Source organism: Argopecten irradians, chromosome 11, assembly GCF_041381155.1.
Source record: "Argopecten irradians isolate NY chromosome 11, Ai_NY, whole genome shotgun sequence".
Lineage (NCBI taxonomy): Eukaryota > Metazoa > Mollusca > Bivalvia > Pectinida > Pectinidae > Argopecten > Argopecten irradians.
Window position 1 is genome coordinate 25,817,062 of NC_091144.1, and position 12,878 is coordinate 25,829,939.

A 12,878-nucleotide genomic window follows, 5' to 3' on the forward strand; every position below is an offset into this window, starting at 1 on the left:
GCCACCAACAAGAGATAAGAAGAAAAAGGGTAGAGTGAAGTCCGATGTGGGTACCGTTAAATGGATGTGGACGTCTGAACAGGCTACTGCATTTCAGAGTCTGAAGGATGCACTGTGCAACCCACCTGTCCTTGGTTATGCTAATTACAGCCGGCCGTTTGAGCTGCACACGGATGCGAGTACCCAGGGACTAGGAGCTGTTCTTTATCAAGAGCAGGATGGACATTTGAGACCTATTTGCTACGCCAGCCGAGGATTAGGTAAATCGGAAAGGAATTACCCAGCTCATAAACTGGAGTTCTTGGCGTTGAAATGGGCTATTACGGAGAAGTTTCATGATCATTTATATGGACAGAAATTTACAGTTTTAACGGACAACAACCCTTTGACCTACGTCCTATCTAAGGCTAAGCTTGATGCGACGGGGCATAGATGGCTGTCCGCTTTATCAGCATACAACTTCGAGATAAAGTATCGACCAGGAAGGAACAATGCCGATGCGGATGCTTTGTCACGACTTCCGGGATGTAGCATTTCGGCAGAGTCTGTGCAAGCAGTGTGTAAGGGAGCAGTTACCTGTAGTGGACCCTTGGTAGAATGTTTGAGTTTGTCAGCAGAGGCATTGGATACATTTGAAGTTGAAGACGAACATGGTTTCCGCACGATGACAGCACGTGAATGGAGAAAGTTACAGGCAGATGATGATGTCATTGGGGAATGGTTGCCAGTCATAAGGCAGAACCTGAAGCCGTCACGAAAGAGGTTATCCGCTATTCCAGAGAGCGCCACCCTTAAGAGATGCTGGGATAGCTGGAAATTGAAACGTGGTGTGCTGTATAGACACATGTCTGATGAAGAGGGCGAAGTAGACCAACTTGTACTGCCGGCTTCCATGCGCGAGCAAGTGTTGACGTCGTTACATAATGATACGGGCCACCCAGGACGCGATAGAACGTTATCATTGCTGCGGGATAGATTTTTTTGGCCTGGCATGACCAAAGACGTGGAGAAGTGGCTAAAGGAATGTCAAAGATGTCTCTTCAGGAAGTCTAAGATTGATGTCAAGGCACCGTTGGTAAGCATTGTCACCACCCAGCCCATGGACTTGGTGTGTATGGATTTCTTGAAATTGGAAGTTTCCAAAGGCGGGTTCCAGGATGTGTTGGTAATTACTGATCACTTCACGCGGTACGCTAAAGCGATACCTACCCGTAGCCAGTCTGCTAAAGCGACTGCTGAGGCGCTTCAAGGATTTATTGAGCATTACGGAATTCCACGGAGGTTACATTCCGACCAAGGCGCTAACTTTGAGGGGAAGGTAATCGAGAGCTTATGTGACACACTACACATCGCCAAATCAAGGACGACGCCATACCACCCTAGTGGGAATGGGATGTGTGAGCGATTTAATCGGACCCTTATTGACATGTTGGGCACACTGGAGCCTCATCAAAAAAAGGATTGGAAAAGCTACGTAGGATCTCTAACGTTAGCTTATAACTGCACAAGGCACAAGACTACTGGATATTCGCCATTCCATCTAATGTTCGGACGACAACCGCGTTTACCAGTTGATCTTTTGTGTGGATTTGTTGAGGAACCTACTTCACGTTCTTTACCGGATTATATTAAGAATTTAAGGAACAGGATGTCTCATTCGTTTAGCTTGGCAAGTAAGAAGGCTCGGGAATCGCAGAGTCGACAGAAGGCAGACTACGATCTTCGTAGTAGGGAAGCCGTTTTGGAACCGGGAGACCGAGTTCTTGTCAAAGTACTGGCCTTTGAGGGACGACATAAGCTAGCGGATCGATGGGAACCTGACGTGTACATCGTAAAGAGTCAGCCCAATGGAGACATTCCTGTATACACAATACAGAGGGAAGACGGGAAGGGGAAATCAAAAACCCTCCATCGGAACCATCTACTTCCCATTGGAGCGATACCTGTGGAAATAGATAAGGAACCACTTCCTGAACTTCCACCTCGACCAGTTCCACGTATAAGGAGGTCGAGGCTGGAACGTGAACCACTTCGAAAGGAATCTGTGGCGGAACTCGTCGAACCACTGTCCGGGAACGATAGTAGCGACAGTTCCGATGAGGATGTTGTGGGCATGGATATTAATTCCGATGTTCAGCGGCCACCCACGCAGGATAGTATCCGGTCGAGCAATGACACGGTACATATTCCTGGACCTCGCACTGGTTTCGTTGATGTGGAAACGTCGGAATCTGAACCGGAGAATGCAGCTGCTGATGCAGTACAGGGAAATGTTAATTTGCCTGAACCGGAGATTCTAGGGCCAAGGAGATCGACAAGGAACAGACGACCGCCTAATTGGATGACCTCTGGCGAGTTTGTATGTTCACAGCAACCTGTTGAAACGGTGCCGGACTGGAAAATGAAGGCTTTATTTCTGGTGGACATGGTATCTTCAGCGTCCTTTCGGGATATGCCTTCGGCTGCTCAACAGGCAATGCTAAAAATTTTAAGCACTTAGTTTTTTTTTCTTTTGTCATTGGATACTTGTAACCATGTTGTAATGTTATTTTGGAAACCCTTGCGGAAGATGAGGGCATCTTCTTTACGAGCGGGGGAGTACGGGATGAATTTTGTGGCTGAAATTAAGATTTTTGTTGTATATTCTTTTTTCGTATTGTAATTTCATTTATTTTGTTTATAGTTTGTCCTTGACATATAGATGGGGACAGCTTCCATCTAAGGAGGGGAGAATGTAGTAGTGTTATTTTACTACTTTTATTTTGTATACGTTATATTTTAGTGCGCGTTCGCGTATGGTCCGTATAGCGATAGTCGCGGGTCGCGGATACGCAATGCGACAAGATCGTTGGCGCGCGCGCGGAAAAGGCACGTGTAAGTGAGAGCGATGAGTTATGTGAATGTGACGTAATGTGTATGTCAATCATATTTGTGTCCTTATATGGTATTAGTCTATTGTCTACGTCGAGTGAATGTTGGGTAGTTTATCTGGGGTATTGGTCACTTGGGGTTTGGATGACCAAGAGGCAACATCGATCTCTAGTAGATGAACTGATTGCAGACTCATAGGAAATTAGCCCAATACATAATTTATAAAACGAGTGGTTTGAGCTCGTCGGACGACGGTCCGGTGAAACCCTCTTCACACTGAAGAGGTGGGTATTTTTATATATGCTATAGTTATGTAATAGTTGCCATCTATACATATAGATGTTGTTAATTGCTATTATATATGTTCTGATAACGAACTGGTTAACTATCCGTTAGAACATGTAAAGTAATATTGAACATATGGGTATAGCCGTATAATTGTATGTATATAGATAACTGTATATTAAATGGTAATATGATGTAATTCATGTTACAGGGTATTATTTTAATGAATAAATGAAGTGAACCCGACAACAGCATTGGTGTCTTCCTTGAAACCATAGCTACTACAGTTTATCATTTTAAAAACCAACTAAATATTACTCATGTTTGTATTTTCATATGCAGATTCATTTGCCTCTTACCTTATGGCTGGATTCCATATTAAAATGCTGGTGGCATATTTTAAAATTTAATGGTTTTATCACGTGTCCTGATGCCAGAAGAATATAGTTTTACAAACATATATGTGATATTGTTGATTATTTTTTAAAACCAATAAAATATTCCCAATGTTTGTATGTTTTTATGCAGATTCATTTGTTCAACCCCATTCCAGTATACCCCTTTACTTCGTTGCGGGAGTATAAATAAACAATGGTTATTAATATGTAGTAATTAACAACAAATGTGTTGGGTTTATACTTGTGTAACGAACCAACTATGAACAGATGATTTTACTGACAAAATACAACAAGTGTTGGGGTATAACTGATGTAATAGCTCGCTGGCTGGGACAGTAGCAGATAGATGAAACAGGGTCTCTCATTGGCTATCGCGGCGACTGAAAGGCGGGGCATATATGTTACCTTGCTCTTCACTTTACCTTAGTCCGATCAAGTGTCAGGCTGATACAAATACATTTCTCGTATAATACCCATATGTAAATCTATTGTACTAACAACTATGATCAATTTACAAATAACAAATCTGCTGATAATAATGTTTCGTCAACTATACATATCTGTATAAGTGTCAATATCCAAGGCAAACAACACCAAGAATTTATAATACATATACGTCCTTGCATAACACACACATAATTCTTTTCAAATACACCGCCATGATTTACCGGAAGCCGAGAAGAACCACGAAGATGTGTTACAAATGAAACAATCGACAAAGTTTTGAAGTTAATAAAAGTCAACAAACTTAAAATAAACTTTGTGAAACACCAGAGTCATTTGGATTTTACCCAGAATAATTTTTCAAACTCGAGTTAAAAAATCTGTGAAATCATCTTTCATATTAAAAATTGTGTGCAAGTAAGTTAAGTTATTCCAAATATGATAAAGTAGGCTAACGAGAATCATCATGGCGGACAAGTGAACCGTGTCGGAGATGCGAGTCAAAATGTGCTTACAAACATAATTTAGACATGAAGGTGGGTAAAAGTACAAGGTATAATCAGTAATTTAAGAAATGTTGGATATTGTTGAATTTAATTGCAAACTTGCATGACACACGTGAATATATCATTTTCACCGCTGGATGTTTTTTCAACACTACGGTCAATGAGATGGAATCGTAGCTCTGACGATGAACATCTGTCAGAAATCCTCCGTTCGTCGTTCAGAGCTACGTTGTTGCAGCCAGGTTTTATATAAATATCAGTCTCCAGATTTAATGTAGCGGAATATATATTTCGACTCATATATATATAAATGAGGCACGAATTACAGGAAAACATGTGGCTAACGTACGACTTTAATGAATAATTAATGCAATTACAACTTTACAAATCAAAGATTCATTTCATCTTAATCTGTTGGGAGATGATATGTGTGAATTTATTTACTGTGGACAAGACTGTTGTGACTGAGACTTATATAGATACATGTATGTTTGATAATACCGATTAAAATGTGGCATTGTTGTATGTTGTTGCTATTTTTAGGTCATCTGACCCTCTTCGGGTCAGATGACCTATAGCCATCATGCTTCGTCCGTCGTCGTGCGCCGTGCGCCGTCCGTAAACTTTTCACATTTTGAACTTCTTCTCAAGTTCTACCGGTGCGATTTGGCTGAAACTTGCATGAAATGATCCTGACATGGTCCCGACAAAGTGTTCTTATTTTTCGGGTCGATCCGAAATCCAAGATGGCCGCCACAGCCGCCATCTTGAAAACACATTTTGAACTTCTTCTCAAGTTCTACCTGTGCGATTTGGCTGAGACTTGCATGAAATGATCCTGACATGGTCCCGACAAAGTGTTCTTATTTTTCGGGTCGATCCGAAATCCAAGATGGCCGCCACAGCCGCCATCTTGAAAACACATTTTGAACTTCTTCTCAAGTTCTACCGGTGCGATTTGGCTGAGACTTGCATGAAATGATCCTGACATGGTCCCGACAAAGTGTTCTTATTTTTCGGGTCGATCAAAAATCCAAGATGGCCGCCACAGCCGCCATCTTGAAAACACATTTTGAACTTCTTCTCAAGTTCAACCGGTGCGATTTGGCTGAAACTTGCATGAAATGATCCTGACATGGTCCCGACAAAGTATTCTTATTTTTCGGGTCGATCAAAAATCCAAGATGGCCGCCACAGCCGCCATCTTGAAAACACATTTTGAACTTCTTCTCAAGTTCAACCGGTGCGCGATTTAGCTGAAACTTGCATGAAATGATCCTGACATGGTCCCGACAAAATATTCTTATTTTTCGGGTCGATCAAAATCAAAGATGGCCGCCACAGCCGCCATCTTGAAAACACATTTTGAACTTCTTCTCAAGTTCTACCTGTGCGATTTGGCTGAAACTTGCATGAAAGGAGCCTGACATGGTTCCAACAAAGTGTTGTTACATCTCTGGTTGATCCCCAATCGAAGATGGCAACCATGACACTATATCTAATTAATTTCCTATATGATTATTGCCAAGGTACTCAGATGACCGTTAAGGCCCATGGGCCTCTTGTCTGAATTTATCTCTCGTGAAAGATTGTTCATTGTATCGTTGCTACGCCCATGGAGCTATCCCAACCAATCAGAGCCAAGATTACATACTTCAATTGCCTAATTGCTATATTGGTTCGCTCACCTATCACGGTGCTACTGAGCTGCGACACCAGTTGATAGGTCACGGCCGTTACCAACACTTGTTGTATTTTGTCGGTAATATTGAAATTGAGATGAATTGATTATATACAGCTTGCGTAGTTGTAAAGCAATTAAAAAAAAAACCTGTGGTTAAAACCTTCACTTTACAATTGTCATCATAAAGGATCAAACTGAAGATTAGAATGGTTGATGCAAAGCATTTAATTGGTATCCTCAATTAAAACAATAAAAGAATTTCATTAAATAAACTATATGTGTAAATAATATTGGAATGTAGTCAAATACTTATATCACAGTTGTTATCACATGGAAAATAAATATTTAGTAGGGACGGAAAGCATGTATATCAATATAAATTAGAATATAAATATACATGTCTATTGTTTTTCTTTCAAAACAATTTAACATTCAAAATGTGTATCCAAACTAATGTTAGCTTATCATAGCATGGTTATCAGTTCAAAGTCAGATACTTTGTAGATTAAACACAATGTAACAGACTAATGCTCAGATCTCTATTTCATAAAACTGTCATTCTAGATATCACAGAGTACAAAAAACAAAAAGGTTTGAGATAAGGAGCAGCATGGTCATTAATATCTTTCAGAGATAATAACATAATCCATATTTCATCACTTTTTAAACAGTCGTGTATAAAATTGTAATCTTTTTGGACATTATATCATATTCATATTTGATCTCAATTTTGACGATATTTTTAGCACTGGCGAAAAATCCTCTTGATTACATTGTTGGAAATTCCTGACAAGAGTTCTAGTGATGTTGATTATGTTCCTGAGAGCTGGGTCACCACAATGTTTGGAAGTCCGTAACAGACAGTGTTATACCAGGACATTTCTGGTTCAGGCATTTCCTCCTTGGCACCAAAGTCACGATCACTGAAGTCTCGTTCCTCTGTTCTGTGACTCTCTTCCGTCTCCTCTGTAGGTTTATCCTCCTCGGGTTTACGTCGTCTGTACGGTGTAAACACCAGTCTAACTGCCTCTCCTGTTGTCTTTCCACCCTCCAGCATATCTGTTGTAAAACACAAAATTTTGTAATTCATTTTGATAATGGTCAATGTTATAACAATGGCTTTGTTCATCTAAGGATGGACATCCAGTCTAAAGAAGATACATTGAATAATATATGTATGGGTGTTTTGGTAGAACTATTACATTTGTCTCCATAGGTGGTAGTAAAGGATTCAAAATGATTCCTTATTGAAGTAAACTGCTGAAAATTTCTTATAAAAAACAAGCCAATCATTTTAAGTACAACTTTGTTCATAGATAATATTCCGTCTTAAAGACATTTAAAAACTGAAGTTCATTTTTTCCCCAAACTTATTCAAAATTCATTTTGTTGATTATACCTAGTGCAGTAGTAATTGATAATATTTTCCTAGTTAAAATAGTGCTGCTTCAAAAGTACAATTTATAATTATCCATCTGTAACAAAGACAGAATGACCTTTACAGATTGATTTACCTTTCATGTTGACCTTTAACCTATTTGCGTTCTCGGCCAGAGTACAGTGCCATTGGTTGGCAAGAAGACATTTGATCCCAGTCAGACTGGCAAGCATGGCTGTCTCTACAGGCTTCTCCAAGGCCAGGATACTAGCACTGGAATATAACAATGATTTACATACAATGCCACATCAATCTTAATAGTCTCTAAAAGTTCATGAAAAGTTCTTCAAATGTGATTTGACTCAAAAGAGTTCAAACAGTGTTCTTATTTGGTGTTAGCAGTTCATTTACTTATTCATTTCCCATACGTCTAGTTCGAGATTTCAACGTGGGTGGAACTACCACCTTTCCGTGATTGTGACATAATTTTTTGTAATCACTGAAAGGGGTGACTTATTGACAGTAAATCATATTTTACCTACATCGGTTTTGTATCTAGAAACCCCCAAATTGAGTTGACAGGGAAATGGGGATCAAAAGAGGACATATAAGCTTTTATTAAGAGACTACTGTTAACAATGACTTGATACTTGGATTCAAACTGACAATGCTTCAGTCACTAGTCCTGTGTCCTACTGAAGGAACACTGTGCCTCTATTGACAATACTTTAAACACCTTACACAAAGACAATTAGCTGACATGTGACTGACCTCTTGAGAACATCCAGCTTAGACTGTCTGGTGAAGCTCTTACTGGTCTGGGCCAAGTCTTGAATGTACAGGATATTACAATCTACAAGGAAACAAAATATTCACATCATTATCATAGGTAAACTTCATATAAAATGATTTCATCAAGCTTCAGTATTTAATTATTTCATATGTAAAAAAAGACTATAGAAAATATATATATCTGTATTCATTCTGTGTAGAACTTTGAGATGATCGACCACTGAGTCGTAAAATTTGTCAAATGACAATTAAAATTATCCTTAAGAATTTCAAGTTTTTTCAGGGATTATAGACTGAAAACACTTCACTTTTGTGAAATTACAACATTATAATAAAGTAACTTGATTTTCCTTGTTGTAATTAATATACTTATGTTAGCTGTACCTGGTATATTGAGAGCGGTAAGTTTAGCAGGGGGTATGTAGTTGAGGAATTTCTCCATGCCATAGAAGATGAAAGAACTATTCTCTGTAAGATAGATCTCCCACTCTCCTACACTCGGGGTGTGGTCATCTCCCATAATGCCGAGCCAACGAGGCGTGAACTGCTGGTCGTACTCGTCTATCAGACGATTCGTCACATCAATTGGTTTATCTACCTCTGTTATTAGATAGAACCATGGAGTCAGAAGCTTATGGATTTAAGTTTATGTTATGCAGCAAGATATATTCAGGAATAAAATTGTTTGTTATTTTGATTAAAAATAAGAACATTAAATTCAAACGGTTTTAAAATTGCTCAATCTGGCTATAGGTGTGAATAAACTTCATACATTTTTCAATAATTTTTGGATCAAATTTTCGCAGAAATTGAAATGTTCCTCATAATTGTGAAAATATAATATCATAACTTTTCAACTGCGACAGTCAGGGGATCAGCAATCGTAAAAGATTTAAAAACTGATCAATGTCAAAAGATCAGAGACCTGAAGGTCAATATTGTATAAAGTAGAGATCGGAAGGTGTATTCCATTAGAATGGAGGTTAGGATCAATGTCACAGGATTAAAGATCAAAGGTCAATGTCACAGAAATAGAGGTAAACAATGTTATCACCTTCAAAGGTCAATGTCATGTGAAGAAATGTGATTGGATAAGAGAGCAAAAGGTCAAGGATTAATGTTACTGATTTGGAAGCAAAATAGATAATAGTGGAATCTATGTTATTTGAATGAATATTGATAAAATATGTCGAAAGATAAATGTCACAAGGTAAGAAGTCAAATGTCAATCAGCAACCTTTGTTTACAAAATGTGTACATACCTGTTTCAGCACAATCCAAATGTGTGTCCACAATATCTGGATCGGTTAAGGAAACTTAAGCCTTTATGTTTATAAATGTAATCTAATCTTGCATTCTACCCCATTTCTACTTCTACTTTTCCCTGATTTTGATTTTCATTTTGTAACAGGTCTGGATCGCGTTGACCACCAAGTAGCTCCATCAGTATATAGCCCATGACCAAACCCAGTGTTTTCATGTCTGAAGACTTTTTCACAGCGATTTTATTTTGAGATTTGGACTCGTATTTCTATAGTACTGTACCTGTATTCAAAATTTCATTGATTTCTTATCGCCGGTGAAATTACCCAAACTTTAATCATGTGTGAAAATAAGCTTAAAGTATCTGGTCAAGTGGAGTGATTTTGCAGGTAAAGTACCGGTACCATGAAGATCTATGAATAGACACAGTGGGAAAGGATACATCTAAAGTTCATGGTATCAACAGCATGTTGCCATGGAGCTATCTCTCTACTCAAGGGAACCTAGAAAACAGAATTAGGATTTTCTTTAGTATGATAAAAATAATCATAATTATACTACATCAACTTTAAAACAAGTCATGACATCCACGTCTGTGGTATGAAAACTACTGCAGAAATAGTATTCTAAACAAATCTTCAATCTTCTAAATGGTTAAAAATAATGTATTTTCACTTATTAGCTCGGCCTCAAGATTTGTTCTTTGAAAACTTAAGATATATTACTTCATTCATATGAATAAGAAAATGAAAATAAATCTAGCCAAGAGAAAATATATTTTCACAAATGTGTAGCCCAGTAAGTAGATAATTAATATTACACATGCAGTTACCTTTCACTGATTTAAAACTTAAAAAACATTAAGTATCAAATGTAATTATAAATGCCTAGCCGTGCGTTCCATTTGCAGATACAACTGGTACAAACCCCGCTGTATCTGTAATGGAACGAGCTGTACCAGCCGCACCGAACCGGTACAAGTGGTTTGTTTTCAGAAGCGTACCACTTGTATCCAAGATGGCGGACCCGAGATTCCTCATTTGTCACCGGAATGTTTTCTTTGTTGAAAACAAGGCAGAGTGTACTATTACAGGGATCGCTTATTTCAATGTGTGCTGAAACTATTTAGGTATTATTTTTATATCCATTTTATTGTTAACACCGCAAATACTTAGTTTTTATATTCGAAGCATATCCTTCATATGGGTGCCGCCATCATGGAAAAATCCAAACACGTTCCCTTTGGCGGTGCCGTATTACTTTAATGCAACTGGTAAGAATCCGCAAATAGAACGCACGGTAAATGCTAAACTGCTTTCCTGAATTATTGAAAAAATAACAAATACATCTTATGAGGCCACAAAATCTTGTTGCTGTTTGTAGGCTTACAATCTTTGCCATCTTTTTGCTGGCGTCCCTCAGACCTGGAATTCTGGACATCGGGTTGTCCACCTGACCCTTGGGTTTCTTCTTGTTTACTTCTTCTGTGGTGAGAAAAATAAGATGAAAGAGTACCTCCTAGATTATTATAACCCAAATACACTGTATTAATATCAAACCATACAATCAGGACATGCAGATATATAATATGATAACATATGATAGAATATATTCAATGTGCTTGAATTAAAAACTGGTAAAACATGTTAATAATTGAAACAAAATGTAAAAAATAAATAATAATAACTAAACAGAATTAAATAAACAAAACTCAAAAATAAACATTTTTGTGTGATTTGCTTTTTTGAAATATTATGCACTGCCTCTTACACAGAATTACTAACAATAACATAATAAAATTTATTTATTCATGGTAAAAACTGAAATTGTCTGTCTGGTAAATATATTTAGCTACATTATACCTAGTATTTGATGAATAACATTATCTATGAGGGGTGAAGTTAAAATCCAGCTATGATCTCAGAGTGATTGTGATATGAATATTACAGCATACCTATGTGTGCTATCCAAACTTATGTAATGAAAGAGATGTGTCAAGAAATCACGCGTTAGAAAAATGGTGGAGAAAATTATAATGTAATATTTAATATTCCGACTTTTCACATTAAAGAGTTATCTCCCCTTGCAGGTAGGTATTGAATATGATGTCATATGTTTGAGAGTGTTACGTCACATTTGTACATTTAGTAGTAAACAAGTTTCGCTCTCAAATGATGACGTCACAATATATATCTTCTTGCAAGGGAGATAACTCTGTAATATGCAAATATAGAGTATTAATTGATTTTAATTAACCATTCAGCTAAAGACTTAATTGATCAGAGGATTTCTTTAATCAAGTGGAGAAAATCAGTGGCAAGGACTGTGGTTTGAACTTGAAACTTTAGAAAACTCGGAAACGTGACTGGGAATCAGTACGGAACATGGAATTTAACACCAACAATAAACATTTAATAGAATGCGTTTGGTCTTACTGGCCGATTCTGACGCAAATTTGACATGATCACCTAAAAACAAAGATAGGCGGAGAATATAGATTTACCAATCAACTAATAGAGTAATGGATATCACATAGGTTAGCTGAACAGTAATTCTAGCAGGAAAATACAGGAGTGTTGTATCCCAAAACATTTAGGATATTAAGAGATGAAAGTACATGTACAACAGTCAAGAGGTCCAATGGGATGTACGTACTCCGATGTAGCTCCCATATCAAATTGTTAATCTATTGTTTACTGTTTCTAGATAAAGTTTTGTAAATGTTAAAGTAATAACCTCTTTGCTAAAATACTTTGTCAATTACAGTGACCTTGGAAATGACATTTATGGTGCATTATATAATACATATCCTTATACAGGTTTTTTGCCTCCTGGATTTAAATCCTTACAAACTTGATCCCTGTGACTTTGGAGAAAATTAGAAGGTATTTTTTAACAAATGGTAGCATTTTCCAAGTACATAGTGAGAGAAACTACTTAAGGTGAATCTAAAATCTACTCGAAAGTGTCTAGCAGCAAGTAAATAAGATGAAGATTGGTCAATACAATGATGTCCCTGTTTACCAACTACTACCTGTAGTAGTTGGGATAGTATTTGATGTATGGTAGAAACAATTTTGAAAATTTACTTGTCACGGTTATTTTTTTTCTTTAAATGTTATAATCAATTAAATATTAAACAAAACATACAATACAATAATAAAATTGAAAATTATTAATTTTAAATGAGTTTAATTGTTTATGATATAGATATACACATGTATACCAAGTATGGATAATATTTTCTGAAACAATTA

At 37.4% G+C, this 12,878-nt stretch overlaps 1 protein-coding gene across 2 annotated transcripts in view; it reads right to left on the reverse strand.

Annotated features, from left to right (window-relative positions):
* Positions 1 to 6,395: 6,395 nt before the first annotated feature.
* Positions 6,396 to 12,878, reverse strand: part of LOC138335125 (cilia- and flagella-associated protein 46-like) — a 68,865-nt gene continuing 62,382 nt past the window's right edge. Inside the window, exons 63-70 of one of the 2 annotated variants that reach the window (XM_069284057.1) lie at positions 12,057 to 12,089; positions 11,011 to 11,105; positions 10,064 to 10,124; positions 9,621 to 9,656; positions 8,743 to 8,958; positions 8,338 to 8,419; positions 7,703 to 7,839; positions 6,396 to 7,247 (exon numbers count right to left, since the gene is read on the reverse strand). In XM_069284057.1, the coding sequence (XP_069140158.1) occupies positions 7,000 to 7,247; positions 7,703 to 7,839; positions 8,338 to 8,419; positions 8,743 to 8,958; positions 9,621 to 9,656; positions 10,064 to 10,124; positions 11,011 to 11,105; positions 12,057 to 12,089 (908 nt within the window). In that variant the 3' untranslated portion in view covers positions 6,396 to 6,999. The remainder of the gene's footprint in view (positions 7,248 to 7,702; positions 7,840 to 8,337; positions 8,420 to 8,742; positions 8,959 to 9,620; positions 9,657 to 10,063; positions 10,125 to 11,010; positions 11,106 to 12,056; positions 12,090 to 12,878) is intronic. The other variant, XM_069284056.1, reaches the window with a different exon arrangement.